This window comes from Lipophrys pholis (genome assembly GCF_963383615.2).
Source record: "Lipophrys pholis genome assembly, chromosome: 14".
NCBI classification, from domain to species: domain Eukaryota; kingdom Metazoa; phylum Chordata; class Actinopteri; order Blenniiformes; family Blenniidae; genus Lipophrys; species Lipophrys pholis.
Window position 1 is genome coordinate 23356645 of NC_137633.1, and position 26214 is coordinate 23382858.

The 26214-nt window shown below is 40.6% G+C and overlaps 1 protein-coding gene across 1 annotated transcript in view; it reads left to right on the forward strand.

Annotated features, from left to right (window-relative positions):
* Positions 1-26214, forward strand: part of kidins220a (kinase D-interacting substrate 220a) — a 60759-nt gene that overhangs the window by 12146 nt on the left and 22399 nt on the right. The window contains exons 9-23 of the mRNA XM_080479710.1: positions 67-165; positions 588-686; positions 773-871; positions 985-1162; positions 1263-1427; positions 2736-2915; positions 3800-3965; positions 4175-4326; positions 6502-6602; positions 7898-8083; positions 9390-9530; positions 10903-11140; positions 11748-11839; positions 15484-15628; positions 15849-16011. Coding sequence (XP_080335836.1) covers positions 67-165; positions 588-686; positions 773-871; positions 985-1162; positions 1263-1427; positions 2736-2915; positions 3800-3965; positions 4175-4326; positions 6502-6602; positions 7898-8083; positions 9390-9530; positions 10903-11140; positions 11748-11839; positions 15484-15628; positions 15849-16011 — 2204 coding nt within the window. The remainder of the gene's footprint in view (positions 1-66; positions 166-587; positions 687-772; positions 872-984; positions 1163-1262; positions 1428-2735; positions 2916-3799; positions 3966-4174; positions 4327-6501; positions 6603-7897; positions 8084-9389; positions 9531-10902; positions 11141-11747; positions 11840-15483; positions 15629-15848; positions 16012-26214) is intronic.

Below are 26214 nucleotides of genomic sequence, written 5' to 3' on the forward strand. Positions count from 1 at the left end.
GCTCACTGTATCTGTTCAGTAAGCAGGCTGGAAATAGTTTGTTTTCCTATTGTGCCTGTCCTTCAGAACGGCGAGACGGTGCTGATCGGGGCGGTGAGAGGAGGTCATGTGGAGATCGTCCGAGCTCTGCTCAACAAATACGCTGATATTGACGTCAGAGGGCAGGTAGGAGCTGCTCTCCCACTGATGCTGCTGGATCGCTGTTGTTTCAAAGCAGGGTGGACGTCCTCTCATATTCTACATGTTTTTACAACATCCAATTATTTCACAGGGTTCACACTGCTTCACCACAGGTACATTCTGTAGTGTAAAGTAAGACAAAACAACTTCATTTAAAGAATAAAGAAAAGGGAGTGATAATGTGAAAATGTGCATGATAACGGTGCAGGAATCAGAAACAGAGCAGCAGATCTGATTTCTAAGTTTTCTGAATGCTTCTAAATAGAGGACATAGTTTTTCGACATTTAACAGTTAAATCGTAAACTTATTCCTCTTGATAAGAGAAGTTCTGGTTACTGAGAGGTTATCTTTTACTTTTACTGTCTCTTGACCCCCTCCTTTGTTTGCTTTGTGTTTTTAACATTAGGATGGAAAGACTGCCCTCTATTGGGCAGTGGAGAAAGGAAATGCCACCATGGTGAGAGACATCCTGCAGTGTAACCCTGACACTGAGAGCTGCACCAAGGTACACACACGCTCACACAGGAAGAAGCAAAATGCCGTCAATTTCATTTTCACCTGGACTGAAAGTTGTAATGTTTGTTGTTTCAGGATGGAGAGACTCCACTGATCAAAGCCACAAAGATGAGGAACATGGAGATAGTTGAACTGTTGCTGGATAAAGGAGCCAAAGTGTCTGCTGTGGAGAAGGTGCACTTTAAAAGTCAACATATGTAATGGTTCTGCTAGTTGTCTTTAGTTTGATGATGTGTGGATTATCAGTGAGCAGCAGACAAGTCAGCGGTGAATGTTTCTGCTCCCAGAAAGGCGACACGTCACTGCACATCGCCATACGAGGACGCAGCCGAAAGTTAGCCGAGATCCTGCTGAGGAACCCCAAAGATGGCCGCCTGCTGTACCGCCCCAACAAAGCTGGGGAGACGCCGTACAATATCGACTGCACTCACCAGAAAAGCATCCTGACTCAGATCTTTGGAGCCAGTAAGACTGACTTTTACTCACGTTCAGAAAGACGCAGGATAAAATTTTTGGATCAAAATCCCTCATCTTCAGTGTTTATCTTCTCTCTCCTGACTCTCAGAGCACCTGTCCCCCTCCGAGTCAGATGGAGACATGCTGGGTTATGACCTCTACAGCAGCGCTTTAGCAGACATCCTGAGTGAGCCCACCATGCAGCCCCCCATCTGTGTGGGCCTGTATGCTCAGTGGGGCAGCGGCAAGTCCTTCCTCCTCAAGAAACTGGAGGGTGAGTCTGCAAACCGTCATGTTTATTACAAATCAAACTCCATAAGAGTTTGGATTTTAAATCTAAGTAAAGAATTGTATGCAATTATTTTCAAACCTAATAAACCAATATTTAATTCCCAATAGTACATTAACGAGACGTCTATTATCTAAACAACGTATGTAGTCAGGATTATTAACTCACTTAGAATTTGATTGCAGTAACACATTTCAGAAAAGTGTAAAAGTCAACGTCGTTAATCAAGAACAACTGCAGGATTATTTCATAACTAAGGCCCCGTTTACACGACAACAAATTCGAGTGTATCTGCAAAACTTTCTTCACTTTTGGGGGGTCCGTTTACACGCCACCAGTTTGCGGATGCACTGTATCCGCAAAGTTTTTAATCCGGCTCCCAAGGTGGAAAGATTCTTTCACGGTGCAAATCCCTCCTGTAGAGACTGATGGAGGAAACAGAGCCTGTTACTGCGCATGCACATCTCTCCCCCTCCCTCCTGCTCATCCAGTTGTAAACAAACATGGCGGCCGCGTAGTGGTACGATCCACGGTCTATATTCTAGTTTTATCGTCCAGATCAGTAGTTTAATAGTTGAGACTCACCCTGATAGCATCCGATGTGTCATCAGTCCATGCGGATGTCTGGTTCTCTCCATTTTATGTAAGGGTTTATAGTGTTTTGTTCTCTGCACACGTCTGTGTAGTTTCATAACAAAATCAAGCAACAGCGCCCTCCAGTGGCCCAGCATACTAATTTATGTCATTGTCTCTGTGTCCGCTGCTGCAATGTAAACGCACTCCTTTATTCTAGCGGATTAGGTGTTGTCACGTGAAACGTTGTCGTGTAAACGGGGCCTAAATGAGGTTCAATGGAAACGGGTTAGTAAATGACGGGTCTCATCTTCTCTGAGCCAAAACTCATTAAGAACAATCTGAAGCAAAATTAAAAAAAATACTAATTTAACAAATATGGACGAGAGAAGAGATGAGTCGTCCAACCTCATATCAGCATACATCAGTGCTGGAAAATACCCCGAGGTTCACACCAGAAGAGTCTGACAGAGGCCATATACAATAAAAAAACCAACAACAAACTTCTGGCATCATGACAAAGAAAATCGATCCACAGTTTGTAAAGTGTGAAAAATCACAGCCATTAATAAACATGATCCTGTCCCAACTTCCTCGAGACACATTATCACTGACACGACCTTGAGTTCGCTTTATGTTTCGATTGTACGCAGGGTCGCAGCTTCTTTTGGTCTGTGTTTGTTGTCTTGTCTTGCTTTGACTCGTTCTCTTGTCTCTCAGATGAGATGAAAACGTTTGCGGGACAGCAGATCGAGCCTCTGTTCCAGTTTTCCTGGCTGGTGGTCTTCCTCACCTTACTGCTCTGCAGCTCAGTGGCCATCGTCCTCGGCTTCTCCGTCGATCCGAAGCTGACTATCGCCGTCTCCCTCAGCCTCCTCGCTCTGCTCTACATCTTCTTTGGTGAGGAGACTCACGAGTCTGCATGTAGAATGTTTAGTTCTCGTTCATGGATGAGCTTTTAAAGGCAATCGGAGCTCTGCAACATGTGGCTCTTCAGCTCCTCTGTACTGGTTCAGAGAAGCTTTTTAAAAAAAGTCCACATGAAAAAACATTATTATCTCATGTTTGACTAAAACATTACTATCACCTTTCACTGCAGCTGATGAATGTTGAGTTTCCAATCCAAGGTCTAATAAAAAGAAACAGATTTTTATTCAAATTACTTGATTTCACCACCAATCATGCTGGTTTACCTGCATATTTGACACACCAACAAAGTGACACTGAAATGGTTAAAACAGAAAAAGCTAAAATGACTAAAGACCACCAAAACAACTAAAATAGTTGAAGTGATTAAAAACGTCAGCAGTTCTTAATCGTAATCAACTTTCCTAAACGATCTTAAAGCTGCGGTGTAATTAGCGGAACTATAAAATGAAGATAACACAGACTTTATTTATAAAAGTTAAACACGTTTTGTAACAACAGACAAATTCTATTCCGTTAAAAACAGGCAAAAATAGCTTTTCTGGTTGTCAAGGATTTTAACTCTCACAATGAATATATAAAATAACAAGAAAAAAAAAGTTTAAACAGCAGTTGTTCAACATGACAGAAAACATTACTTGTTTCTCTTTTCTATAAATGCAAATTATTTCTGTCATTCATGAGATCATTTGAGTCTCGTATCAAATCTTCTTCACTAGAGGGTGTCAAAACACAACTAATGATTAATGCCCCTGACCCAAACTCTCTGCTGGCTCTCAGCAGGTAAAATTGCTGTTGTATGATAAAACAAACATGTAAATAGAGCGGAGTGTGACTGTCCTGTTCTCCTGCTGCAGTGCTGGTTTACTTTGGGAGTCGACGCGAGAAGGAGAGCTGGCACTGGGCCTGGCTCATCAGCACCCGACTGGCTCGCCATGTCGGCTACCTGGAGCTGCTGCTCAAGCTGATGTTCGTCAACCCCCGAGAGCTTCCTGAGCAGACCACCCGCGCCCTGCCCGTCAGGTGACACACACACACACACACACACACACACACACACACACACACACACACACACACACACACACACACACACACACACACACACACACACACACACACACACACACACACACACACACACACACACACACACACTCAGCATCCCTGTAAAGTTCACTCTGCTCTTCAGAGACTTTATTCTGATCTGTGTCTGCGTCTCACCCGTCCAGGTTCCTGTTCACTGACTACAACCGACTGTCCAGTGTTGGAGGGGAGACCTCCATGGCTGAAATGATTGCGACCCTGTCAGATGCCTGTGAGCGGGAGTTTGGCTTCATGGCCACCCGACTGTTTAGGGTGTTCAAGAAGGACGAGATCCAAGGTGACACTGACTTTACAACCATCAACTAAAGATAAAGAGATTAACATTTACAGTCAGTTGTAACTGAAAGTCACATTTCCAAGATGAGCATTTAAAGCTCTCACAACTACTCTCAAATAATATCAAAACAAATATTATTCGATATATGATCCAAAAATGATCTCAAAACAATTATTTTTGTATGTATTATCCAAGTATCCGGAAAACAGAAAATATACAACTATCACCTTGATATGAATTTGTGTGCTCTGAGGTCATTTGAGTTCAGTCAATTGACATTTCTTTCTACAGTCATGTGAAAAAATTAGGACACCCCACACAAGCTTATGTGTTTTTTGTTTGTTTGTTTTTTACATATTTGGACTTATGGATATTTAATGTTGATTTTAACAGTACTTAAAAATTTAAATAATATAAATCATGTGATCGCATGTCGGAGGCAGGGAGACTCACATCTGTACCCAGGAGCAGCATTTCTCTACACGACTCACACAGCAAATTAACAATTAAAACGGAAGAAAATACATTTTAAAACTTTATGTAAAATCTAAATAATATAAAATACATTATCCAGTGAGGAATAAATTAGGACACCCCCACATTTACTCCCACCTAAAACCTTGGTTGTGACAAAGACGGGATATTTCCCTTTCTACGTTTACAAAAAAAAAAAGATTTACACCAACTCGCATATTACGCCTGGTTCAGAGCTGCTATGAGCATGCTAAACCTGTAGGGGGCAGTGTAATGAGAAGCATGAAGCCATGATAAGTCAATGAAATGAAATGGACCTGCCGCTACTTAAACTAGCTTTAGCAGCCAAAATACTGCCTGCGCTTTCAGACTCTTCTACCGAGCGCACCCCGAGCACGAGGGACTCCATGAGTCCGTCCTGTGCATGATCTTCATTTTAATTTATTTTTCAGTTTATCGTACTTTACTCGGACATGGAAACACTCACATGTTTCTGACAGTGGGAGTTCATTCTGAGGTTTAACCTTTACAAACAGGCCATTTCTTTACACCTAGACTTGATCAGAGTTGAGTTTTTCTTCATTTATATTGAGTGTGTTTCGACGTTTTTCAAATCTTAATGCTTCCAGCAAGTTAAAAAAAATAGTCATCCTACATCTCCACATACAAGCACATCAAAAAATAAAAAAAGATTAAAGACAGAGTAGTGAGATTACCATGTTGCGGTAAACGATACTCTGAAGGAGGCTGTGGCCTGCTGGGATTCTGCAGCACTGAAATCTCCCTCACATCTGTGTCCCGCCAGATGACTTCATTCACTCTGCTCTTGATACAGTCTGTGTGACACAGCTCTGAGACCGACTCAACATCATCATCTTTACCTAAAAAATATACGATAAAACCTCACATATCAAATACTGCTTCACAGAGTTTAATAGAGTTGCACAGCCTCCAAACACCAGCCACGTTTCAAATAAGAACTGTTAAAATACAATGGGAGAGTTCACGTCCAAACAATTTAGACACAGTCGCATATATTTTAGGTTTTTATTGTAAGTGATAAGAATGTGTGTATATGTATATATATTGGATTTGTGTGTGGGTGTGTGTGTGTAAAAGAGGGTTTTTTCTTCTTTTACCTTTTCCAATTGATGGAATGCCATGCTTATAAAAGATCTAATTATAATGAAGGATTTTCTAAATCATCAGTCAAAATTTAACTGTGATATTGAGAAATGTGAAAAAGGTGTTTAAAAACAGCTGGATATATTCAAAGAGCCCCGATTGAAAAGAAACACACTAAACCCTTTACAGTATCTTAAAGAACGGTGTGTTTAAACCAAAACATTTTTCAGTTCACGCTGGTGTTGTGAGATGAATGACTCAAATAGAATCAAATATGTTTCAACAACAAAATCTTCTTCAGGAAGAATTACTGATGCGAAGAATTGTTTGCAGCTGAAATAAAACAGTAAGAATAACCTCAGTGTTAGTGGAAGACTACATGTTCAGAGATTATTTAATGTGATGTGCCTGCACTGAAAAATATGATTTTAGTCGGTTTTTCTTTCTTTTCACAGAATCATGACCGATAAGAATGCTGAACTATTAAACTGGGCTTTCCCTGATTAATGTGATTTTGTGAAGGTACCAAGCTGTTGATTTAATGCTCTCTGTGTAAACCTTCCTCCTCCTCCACAGGTCAGAAATGGAAGAAAACCTGCTGTGTTCCCTCCTTTGTGCTGTTTGCTTTGGCTCTGAGCTGCTTGATCACCGGTTTAGCTCTGCTGGCCATCTTCAAGGTGAGTCAAACGAAAAAAAAAAAAAAGGTTTGAACAGGTTGTTTGACATGTGAGAGAGAGTTTCTTACTTTTCCTGTGGTTACATCCGCCAAGGGCATAATAAAATCATTGGGGTGTATTTATCTGCTTGTATGACTTTTAGCACGATTACGTCAAAACTACTGCATTGAATTTGTCAACATTTTCTCCACAGATGGACATTAGGTCATGGAAGATTCCATAAAATTTTGGAGGTGATCCGCATCTGGATTTTGGATTCGGATATCATTTAATAGGCTTACATCAAAACGACATGACAGATTTTCACCACTGATAGATGTAACCTTTGGCGGATGTCAGGAATCTCTGATTGCTCTTGTTTTATATGTGATCGTCCTCATTTGTGAAACACATTCAACCTGGTTTAATCCCAATAATGTCCTGAATAATCTGGAAATCTCCCATTTTTGCATTTTAGTGCAAACAGTACGAGAATATCCTGGAAAAGATCACAAAGTTCACTGCAAATTCTCAGAGTTTCTCTTCTCACCACTCACGCTCTGCTTCGTTCAATTCTCTAGTTTTCACAAACTCACCCTTCATAATATCGGCTGGCCTTATTTTGATGTCCTTAAGACACTCAAAGTTTCCAATTAGAAAATATTTTTATCATTGCAATAAATTCAAAGAATAAAAAAATTCAGCTACAGTATATAGTAAAATAGTATTGCTCACTGACTGTGGGGCAGCAGAGAGCTTTGTGCGGGTCGGGGCGATGCCTTTTCCCGGGCGAAGAAATCCTGAGGAATACTTGGTGCTTAAAACTAGGAATATTTTCAATAAAAAAAAAACATATTTTACTGAATTTAGTGTAATGGAAATGAATTAAAATCATAAAATATGTTTCAGAACCTTTAATGGAAAAACTGTGCTTAAAGACGTTTAAAATAAAATCCTCTAACTATTTTTATTCCCAGTGGATCCATCAGTTTTTAATGATATTAACCTTTTATAATGTGACAAAGATTAAAAAGTCCACCACCAACGATTCAAATAACTTATTAATCTCTGGAATGAAATGATAGAAATCTAAACATAACTCATAGCTACTCTCATGCTTTGCAAGGTGATTCCGTGGTCCTGTTGGTCCACGGGCCAGTTGTTGGTCAGCCCTGGTTTGGAGACGGGCAGGAGAACATGGTTTCTTAGCAGTAATGGTTTTCTAGGTTGAGGAGGTCTTACCAGATGATCTCTGCTGTATGATTGTCCTGATTATAGAGATGGATGGTGATCACTTTCCCTCTGCGGACCCTCAGGTGGACCCCCAGAATCTGACGGTGAACGCGGTGCTGATCGCCATGGCCAGCGTGGTGGGCCTGTCCCTGCTGCTCAACTGTCGGACCTGGTGGCAGGTGGCCGACTCGGTGCTCAACTCGCAGAGGAAACGACTGCACAGCGCCGCCAACAACTTGCACCGGCTCAAGAGCGAAGGATTCATGAAGGTGCAGTAGAGACTCAACAGTTCACGCGTTATCATGTGCTATGATGAACGTGACATTTGATCTGGTTCTGAAGTTGTACTTTTGGAATGATTGATTGATTGACATGTTTATTTCGAATAAGGTGCGAAAACAAATAATAAAAAAAAAAAAAAAGAAAATTAACAACAAAGTTTTCCTCTCAAATAAATAAATAAATGAATAACAGTAATAATAATATAAAATAAATCAAGAAAAACATCGTCAGATGAGTATTCGAAAAGGAGTGAGAAGAAGTAAAAACGTATTTACTCTCACCCCTTGTCACAAGTAAATAACATAATTACTTCCTTCCATCTCTTACGTACACATAGTTACAAATCGTTAAAAACTCAGTTGAGTGAAAATTAATCACAGAAATTAGAAGATTTATTTGGATAAAACCAAAACAAAATGAATAAATCTGAAATAAATAACTGAATTAGATTAGTGATAATGCTTACAAATTTCCTATCAGTAGCACTAAGTCAGAGGTCTGTAACTGTGCAGCCACATGAGCCTCCACTGCACTTCTAGTGGCTCTACAGCCCATCTGTGGTGGTTCTATAGTCCCTCCATTGAGACTTGACAGCTCCTCTACAGCTTTCACTAAATTATATGGAAATAGTTATTTTATATTTTTTGCACCGCAGAGTTTCTTGAGTCTTATCAGCTGAAAAAAGACTTATAATGACAAAAAAAAGCTAGAATGACAAAAGATAACCAAAACAACAATAATAACAAAACATGTCATTAATTATACTGATTAATATGTGGAGAGAGAAAAAAACTGTTTAGATAGCTTTAAAACAGCTAAAAGTATTAAAAATGGCTTGAGAGGAATGCTAATATGATGAAAACAGCTTAAGGACCTAAAATGGTTCAAACAGATCAAATTACACAAAATAGCGAGAAAAGAGTGAAAATCACTCAAACCGCTACAACAGATATAATACGAGTCAGTTAGAATGACTAAAAAGTAAACGGTTAAAACACCTAAAATGACTATAAAATCTGAAACAGGAAAAAAGGAAATAAAATGTCTCATTTGAATTAAATTCATAAATGCAAGAAGTGTATTTTATGTATGTATAGAAACATTTAAGATAAATGTTTTCTAACATTATAATTATTTTGCAGTTTAAACATGTCTTGTGCCTCCGGATGAGTTGTATTTGATAAAAATTAATCTTTTTCTCATAAAGGTTGCAGACCGTAGTTGTCATAAATTGCTGAAATCCTGCTTTTCTCGTGTCTAAATCAGGTTGATTTCATATTTTTGTCTCACCAGGTTCTGAAGCATGAAGTAGAGCTGATGTCAAAAATGGCAAAAACTATTGACGGCTTCACTCAGAACCAGACTCGCATGGCTGTGATCATCGACGGGCTGGACGCGTGCGAGCAGGACAAAGTGCTGCAGATGTTGGACACGGTGTGTTGGACTATAAAAACTATTAAGTTCATCACGGACAAGACCATAACTGATAACTTCCTGAAATCCTCTCGGTTAATTTGACTCGGATATCTCTTACTCACTTTAAAACATTGAACATCGTTACATATTTGATCATCACAGTGGTGCGCTGCTACCCAGTCAAACAATAATCAAAGAAAAACATCATGTACATTTTTATTAAAAAATGTTATGTTATACATTTTAAAAGTATAATTTTGTCAGTTTTGACCTATTAACCTGATTTGATTAGATGTTGTTGTATTAAAATAATTTTTTTCACTTTAAAAGGTGACTAAAGTGATAATATCTTTTCATAAAACTTGAAGTCTTTCAAAAAGACTGTAGCAATTGATAATCTCATACGTTTGGCTGTTTTGAATATAAAAAAAGCCAATATTGTTACATTACGACTATGAATACTTGAACCCATGACCTTCTTGCTGTGAGGCGAGAGCACTAACCACTGCGCCATTGTACAGCCCTACACTATATTCCATCATTGCAGAATACTTTGAGAGGCTCATCAAGCACAACACATAAAATGAGTGAGAAACATTTGTTCAACTCGTCTTTAAGTCCTGAACAAACAGAACGTTGACAATAAAGTCTATTCTGATTGTTGCTTGCTTGCTATAAAATGCTGTATAATGGGTTAAAGTTGTGTGTGTCTGTGTGTGTGTGTGTGTGTGTGTGTGTGTGGTGCAGCCACCTTGGTGTTCCCAGCTGCCTCCGCTCGCCTCCAAGTTTCGATTCCTCCTCCCAGCTGCTTTAATGTAATTTCCTTTAACCAAATGTCATTATTTGGTGAAGTAATCGTACAGAAGATGGCGTCCTCCTGTGTGCTAATGCAATCTTCCCCTCTCTGCTCCCACCTCCGAGTCACTCTCAAACCTTCCTCTTTTTGAGAGAGATTCAAGTGGCACTTTGAAATTGATTTTGCGTAGCTTACACATTTATCAATTACTAAATTAAATCTTTTCCCCTTTGGTGGGTGCGTTGGAGATGTTGGAGCTCCTGGAGCTCCTGATCCGGTGATGGTGCAGACAGCTGCTTCAGGCTCAGAGCTTCATGGGCCTTCGGGCCGAGCCTGAGGCTGCTGGCCTCAGCTTAACTAACCAGGAGTGTGTGCAGCACAAATTCATGTCTTGTGACACTCGGACAATGTCCCTCAGTCCGCAGTGGAAATCCCCGGCACCATGTGCTGTACGCTCAGTCTACGTGTGACTGACTCCTCACAGCTCATATTGATTAGGTTGTAATTTAATATTGAGCATCATAAGGATTCTATATTATATTACGGAATGTTAACAGGTGAGGACTCTAACTTGTGGCGCCTTCTCCCCTGCAGGTGAGGGTTCTCTTCTCCAAAGGCCCCTTCATCTCCATCTTCGCCAGCGACCCTCACATCATCATCAAAGCCATCAACCAGAACCTCAACAGCGTCCTGCGCGACTCCAACATCAACGGACACGACTACATGAGGAACATCGTGCACCTTCCCGTGTTCCTCAACAGCCGAGGACTCAGCACGGCCAAGAAGCTGTGCATGGCCACGCCCACCAACGGGGAGGCGCTGTCCGCCGAGGGTAACACACTCCGCCGCCTCCTGCTACTTTACAAATACTTGTATGAATAAGTATATCTGCTCAAATTCTCAGATCATACATACAAACAATAACCATTAAATATTGAGAGTACTTCATGTGTACCATCCAGACCTCAGTCACATTAAAAAGTAAGATTATTAACAGTATGCAGCAGTCCTCAATGCAGATTGGTCCAGATGCTGCATAATGCAAAGAATTGCTTCAGTGTTCATTGAATAACAATTAATGTCAGAGTTTGCAAACAACTCGGGGTCACTCAGTAGAAGTGTAAATATAACAGAACTATACCACTGACAGATTTGGTCACCAGCAGTGACCTTTATCTTTAATTAGCCTTTTTTTTGTTTCAACAACATGATTAAAAGCTAAATACTCATGAAGTTTTTGAAACTTGAAAAAGGAATGGAACCCCTCAACCAGCCACTTATTGTTGAATATGTCATTTGATGTTTGGACCTTATCCCATAAAATTGTTCTAACTTGCTGCTGGACTGAAAACCTCTGAATTGCTGTGTTAACGCTACAATAACAGGTTAACTTTGTATTTATCTGTGGAGCTTTTGTGACTGTTTGCTCCGCTCCGCAGGTTGGCACGACGACTTGGACAGGAAGCTGTCGCAGACCAGCCTGGGTCCGGACCCGGGAAAGCTGGGCAACAAGGGCGCGTTGAACCGCAGGGTAACAAACCGGCACCTCAAGTCAAATGTAGAGTTTTAGTTCACACAGTTTCTATGTAGCCCAGTATCACAGACCCATGCTGATGATTCTTCACTTAGATTTATACTTCCAATACTCATGCTGTCCAATATCACCAAAGAAAAGCCTCTAATAGTCACCAGATATTACTGTATTTTTTTATCAGTCAAATCAAACTTAAAATATAAAGGAAACTTAAGTGGCAGTATTGCACAATAATCAAAACGTTATATTGATATTTGTTATGCAGCAAAACATGAAATTCAGGCATCATCACATAACTTTCTGAAATGGATTTCATCACTGCACCACAAAGGCAATGAAATAGTTCATGGACTCATGGACTAACATTGATTTCAGAAGGATGTTTGTCTATTCAAGAGTTGGAAGTATTGTTTTCCTCATGACAGTTAAGCCCCTCCCCCCACACCCCCAAGTAACTTCCATCTAATTCCTCCAAATCCAAACAAGAAAAATAAAATCCTGAAAGGCCAAGATCTTTGGTATTTTATCAAAATAGCATGAAAAACAAACAAAACCCAAATGAAATGGAGGAACGGTACACTGGGGTGTAGTTGTGTGTGTGTGTGTGTGTGTGTGTATAGTTGGATGAATCAGTCATCCTCACTTCCAGCAGCCAGCTCAGCCCTTTTTCAGGCCTGTTCATCCTCACCTCACAACATTGAGTTCATGCTCTAAACAAAAACCCAGAGTGAAAAATATACATGAACATATCTGTCCTTTTTAGACATCAGTGTGTGCAACGATATTCAGGTCTTAGTAACTCAAGAGTCCACTGGTTGTCCATAGCTGCACAGTTTGACAATATGTATAATTTATTGAATAAAAACAATGTTTGTTTTGAAGAAAACAAGATTTGTATCAGAGAAATGGGTCTTAATTTAATATGTGACATATGTAAACCATTCATTTTGAGGGTAGAGAATCAAGCTTGGGGTTGGATGGTTTCCTGTGTGAATCCTGGCTGGTTAGCGGCGCGTGTCCCCGAGGGCAGGGTTAAAACCTGTCCTTTCAGAAGACTCGGGAGTGGTCAGTGCTCTCTCTCTCGGCAGCGTCGCCGCTGAAGGGGCTGCCGGGAGCAGGTGTGGAGCCGGCAGAGGCCAGAGGACACACTCGCACACACACAGACAAACACAGAGAGGTGCTCGGTGTGTGGCCAAGGTTCCTGGTGTAATTGATGTAATGGCTGTTTATCCTTCCCGCTGCGTTGCCACAGCCTAATGACGAGGCCGAGCAGCAGTGGGTCCCTGTGACAAAACGCTGGCACCGGCTCTGCTGGCAGGAGGCTAAGTGACTCTGCTGCTGTCGCTGATGCCTTCTTCCCTCCTGCGAGGCCTTTCCACCGCCCGCCTCCCTGTCTTGTTTGTTTGTTTGACATTTGTTTGTACCCCAGCTTTCTCTAGTACCCTCCATTATTGCTGTTGGCCCTTTTTATTACGGGGCAGCGTCTTCACATGCCCTCGGCTGCCCGGGTGCTCTTGGCAGGAGGGCTCTTCTTCTACAAGTGGAGATTAAAACCAGGGCAAGGGCGGGAAATGAATTAGTGGCTCTCCTCTTTTTTTTTTTTTCATGTGGCTTCTCAACGTCACATAAAATGAGCTGAACTCCTTCACAATGTGAAATTACCACCAGGAAATCATCATTTTCTCCAAAAGATGCACTAAAATGGTCAAACTTCAGCCAAAGTGAATGTGTTTTTAAAGTCAGCTGCCACACACAGGGTGGTGTGTGTGTGTGTGTGTGTGTGTGTGTGTGTGTGTGTGTGTGTGTGTGTGTGTGTGTGTGTGTGTGTGTGTGTGTGTGTGTGTGTGTGTGTGTGTGTGTGTGTGTGTGTGTGTGTGTGTGTGTGTGTGTGTGTGTGTGTGTGTGTGTGTGTGTGTGTGTGTGTGTGTGTGTGTGTGTGTGTGTGTGTGAGACCTTTACAGTTCTCACTGAGTGGTGGCCATATGTTTCATCTCTCTGAGAAAGAGGTCATGAGACTGGCGTTACAACTTCAAAGTCAACCAAAAGCCCGCGCTTGGCTCATGACCACGGCAGCTGCCTGATATCATCACAGATGTTCTCCGGTAGATCTGTGTCAATGATCCGCCTGTGTATCTCTTCTTTTAAGCTCTGGACACTGCCTCTTTGATAGCGTCTCTGCAGTCGCACACATTTAGCAATGAAGAACTTTTTCTCATTGACAGATGATTGTGAGTGAATAAGTTATTTATACTCCTTGTCATTCCTTTCACAAAGTTGTTTATGAAAGTTTAATAACGACAGTTAAATTGTTGTGCAGGACTAAAAACATTTAGACGCTTCTCATTTAGAAAGTAATGCGACAAGATGGGCCATAAATCCAATATTAGATTAGTTATGGACGAAATGATACATTGGAGTCCTTATCCTCTCTAACTCTGTTTGCTTCTTAGTTTATTAAAGCTTTAATCTTTTTACAGTGCAGTCAGTGTAAAATACTCTTAAGGTATTTGGAGAAAAAGACTGAAACATATCCATCAGAGCAGCACTACTGGGGAATCAACACCGCCAGCTAAAACTCTTAATATGACTGAAATCATTATTTAGCATTAAAACTCTCTAAACTGGTTAAAATGCACACTGAGTTGCTGTAAAACACCAGTTACATACCACTTTCCTGCTTTATACTGGAAAAAAATCCAACCTAAATATGACTGGTGCATGTTTGAAAATAATGCAGGGCTTATTGGTAAATGTGGGAATTTAATTTACTGACTGGAAGTAAAAGATATCAAAAGAAAAAAAATCATTTTACTATTTGATTGTCGTTAATGCACAATTATCAGCTTTTAAAGAAACAGAAAGAGAGTGCATTGGCAGAGACTAATGGGGAGCCTTGAAATAAAGAAAGATAAGAAGAAGCTTCTGCATGCAGACACGAGGAGGCCTGTTTTCAACCCGGTTAGAGCCGAGATGTGACTGTAAAAACATTAAACCATTCAGACTCTGTCAGTGTGTGCGAGCTGATCTGGTTCCACACATGTGTCAGGTCAATGTCATATAGCGATGCTTTTTTTTTTTTTTTATTGTGGAGCAGCAGGAATAATCTGGAGGTCAGAGGGAGGCTTTTACCCTGCAGGATTGTTTTTTTTTTCATTTCATTAGAAATCGTGACTAAAAGAAACAAGTGAAAAAATGAAGGACAACACTATTATAATATTTCATTAAAACTATGAAATATTTTTACAAATATTCCGAGCTGAAACATTGTTGGTGTAATAGAGGCAAATTAACATGATAAAAATAAAACTTTACTGCAAAACCTGAAAGTGGGACATTTGTAGACGATAAATACTTTCCCGGTTTTACAAACTGGCACAAGAACGTACTTTTTATGGCAGGTGAATCCCAACAGCCATGAACCCTTTTTACGTGTCTTACAAAAATACTGATAATATTGAAGGATGATCACTTATTGAATTTTTGTTTTGAGACCGTTTAGGTTAATATACACAAAGCTACTTGTATTTAGTACAGTGTAACTGCTTTATCCTGCTTTAAGTGGAGTGACAATGTGTTTATTTTGCCTGTTAAAATGTGATTCTACCGGCCTCCTGCTGATGAGTGTGTGTGTGTTTATGAAGGACACGTACCGACGGCGTCAGATGCAGAGGACCATCACCCGACAGATGTCCTTCGACTTGACCAAGCTGCTGGTGACGGAGGACTGGTTCTGTGACATCAGCCCGCAGACCATGAGGAGGCTGCTCAACATCGTCTCCATCACAGGTAATGAACATGTGGGAGTCCAGTCAAGTTGGTAAATAGAGAAAAACTGCTGAGGGTGGAGAAAAAACAAGAATCTGAGGGAGCTGACATGTAATTTAGCCCAGGTCCTTTTGGCTGTGAATAAAGTTTAAATATCCAGGCTGAATATAATAAAATCTAAAAAAAAAAAATATATAATCCTTCAGATGAGTGAACAGGCTTCTTTCTTTGTTCCTGATAGGCCGTCTGCTTCGAGCCAATCAGATCCTCTTCAACTGGGACCGGCTGGCGTCCTGGATCAACCTGACTGAACAGTGGCCTTACAGGACGTCCTGGATCATCCTGTTTCTGGAGGAGGCCGACGGGGTGTCGGACCAACTCCCTCTGAAGACCATTTATGAAAGGTATACGGGTCTTTTCCACCAGATGACCCTACAACTTTATTTGATTCCTCTCTACTTTTCTTTTTCTGACTTTTCTCTGGTTCAAACATAAGGCCAGACCTGGCAGACTGAACACAAATTACCATCATTTGAATTATCTTGATGACAACAAGGCCAAAGACTTTCAGTGGAATGGCCCAGCTTCTGTTAGTAAGCCATCAAATCTTCCCCAAAGAGATCAACAAGCCAGAACAACATTACAGAAATGGAAGCAATAAAAAAAACAAAAAACATTTATTGTTCTCCGAGAATGTCCGTATGAGCAATCCAAACCAGTAGGTGGCAGTAGAGGATTGAGTTTTCCATTCGGGGGCATTCTGAGTGCACATGTAGAGCCTTTGGCTGTGAGCTGCACACTAATTGGCAAATGACAGACAGATTTTATAATTGATTATCGTGTACGAGGAGTGTGATGACTGAATTATTGCCTGGACTTCTGCAGCACGAAGAGATTCACTGAGAGACACTTTCCTTCACAAGTGGACAAAAAGAAGGCAGCATTAATGGCAACGTGTGTGTGTGTGTGCGCATGCGCGCGCTTGTGTGTGTGTGTGTGTGTGTGTGTGTGTGTGTGTGTGTGTGTGTGTGTGTGTGAGGTCACACATGCTTTTAGGCCTGCTCTCCACAGACGAGAGCAGGAGGCCGGCACAGGCTGACTCGTTGGGTCTGGGTGCTGTTGTGCATCAGTCGCTGGCCTTTAAAGGTTGCACTCTGTCACAATACACTAGCGCCCACGACTCCCGCGGCAGGGAAGTGTCACAGACCGTTACTGTCAGCAAGCCAGATTCAGGAGGCAACGCTCCATCCCCCAACTTCTGCTTCATTACACCAGCTTTTTCCTGTTTGCCTTTTATAGGGTATTAATATTTCCTCCTCTCTTCTCTGGAGTACTGCACTTGTGTAGTACAGCAGAGGCAGATACGATATCACCATTTGTCGTATAATATTATAGAAGACTGACTGGACTGTGATCAGGTGACGTTCTACTTTCTGAGGTTGATTTAACACGTATCACTATCTTTCATAAACTCATAAAAATGAAGAAGAAATGATTAAAAACCGCTCTGATTCTGAAACACTGCTGGTAAAACCTGCAAGTGATCAAAAAAGAGGGTAAAAATGTACCTGGATAAAATTGAGACAAAGAGCATTTGTGTATTTTTCTCATATTGCAACACTTGACAACATCAAGATTCAACTGCTAATCCTTCTGCAATAAATACTGTGTGGGTAAACAACAGAGAGACATAAGTCTACTGACTGTCAGTAAAATCTGTCCTTGACTGTTGTGTCCTTTTCTCAGTAAAGGATCGTACCTTGGTACTCATTAGGTTTAATATAGCCGTCATCTTGTTTTTTGAGCAATGCTCCTGTCGCTGCTTATCTGCGTCCTTAGCGCCGTCTTCCCGAGCGCTCGCTGTGGAAGAAGCGGCCTAAATGATGATGACAGGAAGCCTCCATCAGGCTGAACACCAGGCCTGGCCCAGAGGCCTTATCTCCTGCACAGATCTCCTGCTGATAAGACTCAGGCATCTGTGTGTCTTTTTCTGCTTCACTTTTCCTCTGTCTTCTCATCTCCTTCCTGTCCAGGTCGACTCGTTCTGTCTTCCTCCTTCAGCCTCTGATAACCTCACCAGCTCTCATGGCTGCTTCGCTCGCGTCTCAGTTTGTAGCATTGCAGGCTGAAAGAGGCTGAAAGAGGCTGAAAGAGGCTGAAAGAGGCTGAAAGCGGCTGAAAGAGGCTGAAAGCAGCCTGCAGGACGACTAAGGATTGTACAGTTTTAGTGACGCAGCAGGAAAAGCTACTTTACTGTTATCAAGGCAGCGTTAACATCAGTGAAACTGCGTGGGGGAATTTGTGAAAACGTACATGCTGTTATCTTTCAACTCCATATCCAAAATGAACTAATTTGTTGTATTTTTGAAGGCTATAAAAAAAAAAGAAAATGAAATAGACGACCGGTCACCTGGAGATTTCGCACTATTTTGTCTTGTAGAACAACATATTTTGGAAATTGGACTTATTTTTATTTGAAATTTACCATTTGTTTAGGTTATGTGAAAAGGTAAATGGTTTTATTTCAAAGTATTTTTTTTAATTACTTTTTTTTTTTTTAGCTTTTTCTGCATTAGCATTTGCTTCATTAACAAAATTTATTTTTAAACTGCCGTGTTGTCTTTATTCAGCAGCGGTTTAATTATTTCTCATGAATAAAATCACAGCTCGCTTCTCCTGTCGGGATGATAATGTTTTATTCAGTTTGTCATATCAGAGTCCAGAACAATCGTCATGGTGCCAATGAGTTGTGCGTATTTCTAAATCTTGACGATTCTCGCCTACTTTGACTTCACTGAATGTGCCCCCTGAACTAAAAACACTTCCTGTTCTGTCTTTTTAAATGTTTTTATTTCTCTTTTGATTTATGTCTTTGTTTATCTTTGGATGCGTGTACGCAGCCATTCCTCCCTCTCCAGCAGAGCTGCAGCCCCCCTGAGCATTACTAAGTGAATATATTAGTGGTGAAGTGAACGTGGGGGTGAGTCAGCCCCTTATAGGTCAACTGTCGCCCTGCATCTCAGTCACAAGGCAGCATGCTCCTCCTCCTCCTCCTCCTCCTCACCCCCCCTCCTCCCTCCACCGCTTCCTTTATCTCAGATATTAAACTACAGGAGACCAGAATCCATCTGTGCCTGGAACTAAATATATTTTTGGTTTCCATCTTTATCAGTGACTTAAAAAAAACAAACAATAACACAGATTTTTTATCTCTGCGTGAGCTCCTTTTACCTCTTTATCTGGTAGCTGGCGCATGATTTTTATATTTAATGATTGTAAATGGAAGGACAGGAAAAAGTTAAATACAATTTTCCAACAAATCATTTTCTAATCCCCGTTAATGCTCAGTAAATTACTGCAAGTGGCATTAAAAGAAAACGTATGTTTAATTTACTATTTTGTAAGGAACTTATTGTTGGACAGAAGTACACAATAATCACAGAAACGGTTTTAAATGTTGGACATTTAATTACATTTCAACCTTTTTAGACTTCTTTAGTCATTTTTACAAGATAAATTTAAAAACTTTTCAAGTAACAGTTTTTCTATTTAAGCATTTTTAGCTTTAGTTTTCAGATTTGGTTTCACAGTTTTTTTAATCTATTTTTTATTTCAGATTTTAATAATTTATCCATTTAGAATTTTTTATTCTTTTTAAACCTTTTTAATTGTTGTGGGTGTTCCAGCTATTAATAAAAAGGTTTGCAATTTTGAGATTTTTTTTATTTATTTTTAAGCTGTTTCACCTTTGTTTTTAGCCAATTTACTGTTTGACGTGGTTTTATCTGTTATAGATATTCATCCATCTTCATAGTTCCAGTAGTTTGTGAGCACATGTCAAAAATCCAGCGAAAGCAGCAGGATGTCAGTGAAAGCAAATGGGCAAAACTCTATTTCCCTCTGAGACTTTTCTTTATTTGGATTTAATCCTGGTTATCTTACCAAGAGGAGACTTTGGAAACTCAACATTTCTCAGCCGAAATGAAAGAAGTGGGAGGAGACGGATTCTACTGTATTAACGATCTTTCTTTACTTTAAATGGATTATGAAACCTTCAACTGACAGAGATAAGGCTTTTCGAAATATATTGTGCTGCATGGAGCCGCTGCAGACGAGCTGTAGAGCCACATGGCTGCAGAGCTGCATGTTACAGACCCTTCACTTGGATTAAAGCTCAGTGTTTTTTGGCTATGTGAAGGATATTAGCAGGTTTCCTCTCCGCGCCTTTTACCTGAACTCATAGAACGGAGAGAAAACATGGCAACCACCTTTAGTCCTATCGCACACAAACACACAGGCTGCTCGATAAAGCCATTTTTAGCAACTTGCTTGGCAGAAGCAGGCGTCCATGAAGGGCTGTGAAGAGTCATTGTAGGACATGGCGTGAAGAGAGGAGTGTAGAGCTAATTCCCACAGCGAGAACCAAGTAGCACAGCCGCCCTAATCTGATGGAGAATGTGTAATCGGTTAATAACCTCAGTGATTTTTATCATCACTGCTAAGACCCGGGGCCGGCCAGACTAATGCAAGACGGCAAAGTCAAAGGAATCTGCAACAAAGATGGCACTGTGTGCACGCACACGCACGCACACGCACACGCACGCACACGCACGCACACGCACGCACACACACGCACACAGGAACTGCAGAGAAAACAAAAACAAGAAGTGCTCTGGACCAACGCTCTTATTTGTAGCCGTCCAATTAACAAACTCAAATCCATCTTTGGAGCGCTGTTTTCTTGATCACCAGCAAATTGAATTTGGAGCCTGCAGCCTTGTGACGATCGTTTCCTCGTCTCTTCTTCTTTGGTATCTGCAGTCCCTCACTTTCACTGCCATTACAGACTTAATGACTGGAGCTAACCTGGCTCTTCTTTTACTTCATGGTTATTGCCTGAAAGCAGCATTTCCAAGCACTCCTATTGCACATTTGTATGTTTATTCCCTTGATGTTTTTCACAGCCATTACATTACTTTTTCACATTTAATGGAGACTCCACTGCAGAGTAACTTTAAATGACTGAGCAACTGCAGGTATGGGACGTCATTCAATTACAAGGTTTGATGACTACAAAGATTCTGAACTCAAATTGCAGATGCATCTTTTAGAGATAACGATCTGTTTGAGTTTTGTTTAAACTCTTTGCTGACTTTACTTTCTTATGATCAGCAGGCACTTAGTCGATGAACTGCTTTAAGCTTTATATTTAGTGGTGCTATGTGAGCTAATTCTGTAGTTTATTTAGCTTTAATGCAATTAAAGAACTAAGAAAAGAAGAACTCTGTTTCTCCTCATTGAATTGAACTGTCTTCTTATGGAAGACTGCAGAAAGGTAACTTTTTTTTTTTTTTTTGGAATATTAAGAACCTCATTTATTCAAGCAATGCATTTATCACTTAATTTTTCAAGTTAAGGATCTGAAAGTTGGTTCAAAAATAGGGGACAGCTTCTGTAAAGCTTCAGAGAGCCACTATGGTGAATAATATTGACATAAATAGCTATGCAATAATATATGATGCAAGTATAAAATTGAGTGGTTTGTCCTTATTAATAAAATATGAGTTATCCACGGGTTTAAATCAGCCTGTCGTCACTAAAAACAGGAGAAAGAGTAAATGTAGGTGAAAAGTGAAGAAAGAGTTTCATTTCAGAGGTAAAGGACACAAGAAGTGACGATCACATGTGGAACTAAAATCAGCTCAGGTTTAAAACCTTTAAAGTCTGAACCATGAAATATTTGCCAAAAACTTATATTTCTCTTTGTTTTTTTGACCTTATTGACAAATTCACCCCCCAAAAAAAACCTGACTTTCAGTTTTGTATATACGAGATTCGATTTTTAACCATATTTGGTATGTAAAGCAGTTTTGTTTCCTATATTTCAGTTTTTTTTATATTAAGCAAAAAACAACCTATAACACGCAGTATTTAAAGTGTTTAAATCTGTTTCCCGCATTGCACATTAACGTTGTTCATGCTCTGTGCCCGCTGACATTAACGGAAGAGGAACAAGAAGAACTTTTCTCTTGGTGTGTTTCTCTTTTTGCTTCACAGCCTCTTCATGTGAAAACAGTTTCTCAGATCTAATTGCATACTTCGGGTTCTTTAAGAAAATAATGTCACACAGATGAAGTAGAGGACTGAAAACCTCTTTTATTAAATATCATGATGTGATAAAACACACTTTTTTTTTTTTTTATCTCATATGAAGACATTCAGGCTGTTATTTTGTGAATTGAGTATCTCAGGATGTGGGGCTGCTGTGGCTGTGTGCTGTGGCTCAGTTGGTACAATGTCAGTTTCCAGTCCCCTTAGTAACAGTTATAATCCTGATCCCAGGTTCATCCCAGACATAACACTGCAAATACCAAGAGTTTCCAAGTTTTCTTCAGTTTCATTGCAAAGAAATAAGAGTTCGTTCTCGAAATCTTCACATGTGAAGCATTTATTATTTTTTTTAACAAAATCTATTATGATTGGCTAAACAAGGATTTGTGCCACTTTCAGCATGCATGCTACCGCTAATGCTAACAATAAGCAGGCTGGCTTTGACTGATGTCTTGGTTGTGAGCATTGCTGCGGTCTGCTGTTCAGTTATTTCCACACCCAACTAAAGCAGTACAATGTAAATAACACATTTTTCTTTTTCTGAATAAGCAAGCTCTAATAGTTTCACATGTATTCTGTAATAGTGGTGGAAATTATTTATAGTAGAATAAAGTGAACACACACCAACCAGGGTCAAGTGTGTGTGTGTGTGTGTGTGTGTTCAGCCTCTGCATGTATCTGCACTGCTGAAGTGACGAATCACTGAAAAGCTTCTTGTCAGAACCTGGTGGAGCTTTGGTTGCAGGGTCAACATATTTGGACCTAATGATGCATGAGGGCAGGATCAGTCGAGCCCTCAGAGAGTTTATTCCTGGACGCACCAGATCCAGTTCTCAGTGCGAGGAGAAAAAAAAAAAAGAAAATAAAAGTGTGACTGGTCCACTGAGTAGGTTCCTGCTCCGCTCTGACATCTGGTGCCCTGTCTGTGCCAGGATGCCCCCGCTGCACTCAGGAGTGCCTCTCTGGCGCGGCACCTGAATCTCCTGTTCATTACACACACACACACACAAACATACACACACACGGTTTGTAGCAATGTCTGCATGTTGTAACTGAAATAGCTTTTTAAATCCAACATATGCATGCACACACTTTAAAACAGATACAAATGGTACACACACACACACACACACACACACACACACACACACACACACACACACACACACACACACACACACACACACACACACACACACACACACACACACACACACACACACACACACACACACACACACACACACACACACAGAGAGCGTGCGCTCTCACACCAGTGCAGAACATATGTCAACCCCAGCTCCTCTGAGAGTCGGTGTAATTAATCAGACCCTGAGATACAGGCTGTGTTCAACAAACCCACACATGCACACACCTTCACACAGCGCAGGAAGCAGAAAGCTGCAGAAGAACACTCACCATGCAAAATTGTAATGTTTTGAGGTATGAGCCCGTAATGGGATCATTGTGTTGTGCATGTGTGGAAAGTTGTGTGTATGTATCATATCGAAATCTGTACATTCAAGCTTTATGTTTTATCTTTTATGGCCACTCGGATGAAGATGTAGAATGCTGTTATTTCAAAGTACAAATCCCAAAGGATAATAAAATCAACATATCTCAGCTCTGCCTCTCAGTCAGCTGCAGATTCACAAGTTGTTTAGAGATTCGATCAGTTTTCTGTAAGATATGTTGGAGCCGAGCTCTTTGAAAAATAATTACAGGTCCGTTCATGCACACACAAATGTCAGCAAAGACGACCAGATATTATTGTGCATGTAAACGTTTTGATGTAGATATAAAGATTTGTGAAAGCACTAACAAATTCCATTACACACAGATATCATTACGCACATAAAAACATCAATATTCATGCACAATGCCGACACGTCATATTGCTGTGTATTAGTGTTTCTTTTCTCAATTTGTATCCTGAAGTATATTCCCACTATTTTTGATGGTTGTACTCAGTTCATCATTCATGAGCTGCATCCTACTCATTTCTTGGATGGCCTGACCCTGCTTTCTTCCTCCAAACAATCCTTCTCTCAGAGACTCGTCTGAGCTCCCACTTCTTGGACACTTCAGAACTTTTTTTCTCTCACTAATCACAGTCTGAATGAATATGTAGCCCTGCAATTCACTCCTAATTAGAGAGACTCTTATCTCAAGTACTGAAACATTAAGATGACACTCGCTTCATTCAGGATTACTTTAATTGGCACAATTATTGTAATTTGGTTGCAATTATGTGTCGGGATAAAGGCGCTATTCCAATGCGTATGTGAGCTATTCTCTTTATGTAAAGTTCTTTAATAAGCTCTTAAATATCTGGACACAAAAAATGTTGAAATCCTTTTCTTCTCTTATAATGAACCTTTCTGAACTTTTTCTGCCCTCAGTAGAAAAGTCTTTATTCCCTTTTCACAGGGCTTATTGTCTGATGAAATCCTCTCGTATTGAGGACACTTAACGTAATCTGAAAGAGCGCAAACTGTTTCTCTTCCTTCTCTTTGCTCTCGGAGGGAAACCCACCCATGTACTGGATTTTGTAAATGACAACAAGGACATGACCAAATATCAGCAGCAGGTTTAATGCCTGATTAGGTCAGCATTGCTGTGTTATGCCCGTTACACTGTGATTTCCTGCCGTCCCAGAAGAACGATAACAATCGTGAGAGAATCGTGGCGGTGTCTTTGGTCTCGGCTCTAAATCGGTGGTCCTACGTCGCACCGTGACACCAGTTGAACGACGGCCGTTATCCTCAACTTGTGACGAAAGTTAACAGGTGATAAAATTTGGGTTTATGTGACTGCTGCTGCGAGCTCCAGCAACTAACTAACCAATAGAAATGCAGTATGAAATGACCTACTGATCAGCACCACACTGGTGCTAAAGCCAAAGATATTTTGGTTTGGGATAAACATTTTGGGGAATTTTCTCCAAACACATAAATCCGATGAGAGCAAAGTTCATGTTTTCTGCTTTTTCGTGATTGGATGGCGCACGCTTATGGCGTTTTATTCTTGCGCAATCACGCAGACTCTCGTACATTGTTGGCTGCGATCCAGCTCGAGTTTTCATCGTGCAGTCTGCACACAGCAACCATCGTGTCATGCCCAAAGTTTATTAGATTCATATCGTACGGTGTGGCGAGCTGCAAACTTATAAAATGCTTGAATAGCACAATGTGTAGCCGGGCATTAACGACTCAGGTGTGTTCTCAGTGAAGATAATCCAGGTGGTGAACACACACAGTCCACGCACATGTCTGTGGGGTCACACATGGCTGCTTCTCTTAGTAATACCGGTCTTGTGCTCGGTTGTGAGTATGTGCATGTGTCATGTTGTTCTGTATTGTTGCTCGTCGGTACCTCAGGTGTTTGCTGGTGGTGACTAAAGCATGAGTCACCCACAGCCATCTCCATCTCCACTCAACCCCTGCTGAGCTGCTTAAAATATGAAACAAATAAGAATAACAAAGGCAGGCTTGGTCAGTGTGCACAGGTGACACAAGAGGAGGCGTGTGTGTGTGTGTAGGTGGAGTTTTGGACTGTGTGTATTTTTGTGTCTCGGTCACCACGTGAGGATGGAGGGAACGTTACGCAGCGGTCTTTGTTTGAAAATCCTCAAAGCTCTTTTCTTTTCTGCCTGTAAGCTCAGGTTGAAGGATTAGTCTAATTGGCCTGAAACAAGAGAACCGCTCTGTTCTCTCTTTTTGCACATTGCACAAGTAATCGTTTCAAGTGCGATACAATCCTTTTCCACACCTCTGAATCTCCTCTGGTATTCAGTCACAGAGTCGTCTGTCAGTGACGAACGTGCCTGTACAATACATCACAAATTCATCGTGATTGACATCAACATTTGCAACATACATGAAAGAAATTCTGAACTCTGAAGATTTGTAGTTCTATGAACATTAATGCTGTGCATGTTTGACCGATCACTCAAAGTCCCACCCAACTAGGTCACAAAGTGTGTGTCGACCATTTAGTGAGCTTTGTCATGGTGGAAGAGACGCGGACAATCCGTGAAACTGAGAAAGAAGCCGTCGATAAATTCTAATGTCTGTTTAGATCATGTTTTCAAGTGAAAAAGTAGTGCAGCTTTTGTAGAATGTCTCCATTTGACCAGGGAAAACTAAAATGATTGAGGTCCTGTTCCAAAGCATTCCAAATGAATCTAGACCATTTCTACTGTTCATGTACACGAAAACAACATTAAGAGTCCCTGAAAACTGCACTTTTAAAAGCCAACTTCCAGAGTGCAATGTTTAAAAGCACTCTGTGTAATCATAGAAAATACAACTTTTTGATGTGATCACTGTTTTGGATTTAAAAGTGTTTCTCCAATAAAGTGTTAACGTACTACATCATCATCTGGATGACATATCTGTTGTGCAGATTGAACCAATGTGAGGGTTTTCACATTAAAGCATTGTGAGTCTGTCATTTTCAGAATAGCTTGCCTTGTTGCAAAACTGATTTCATAC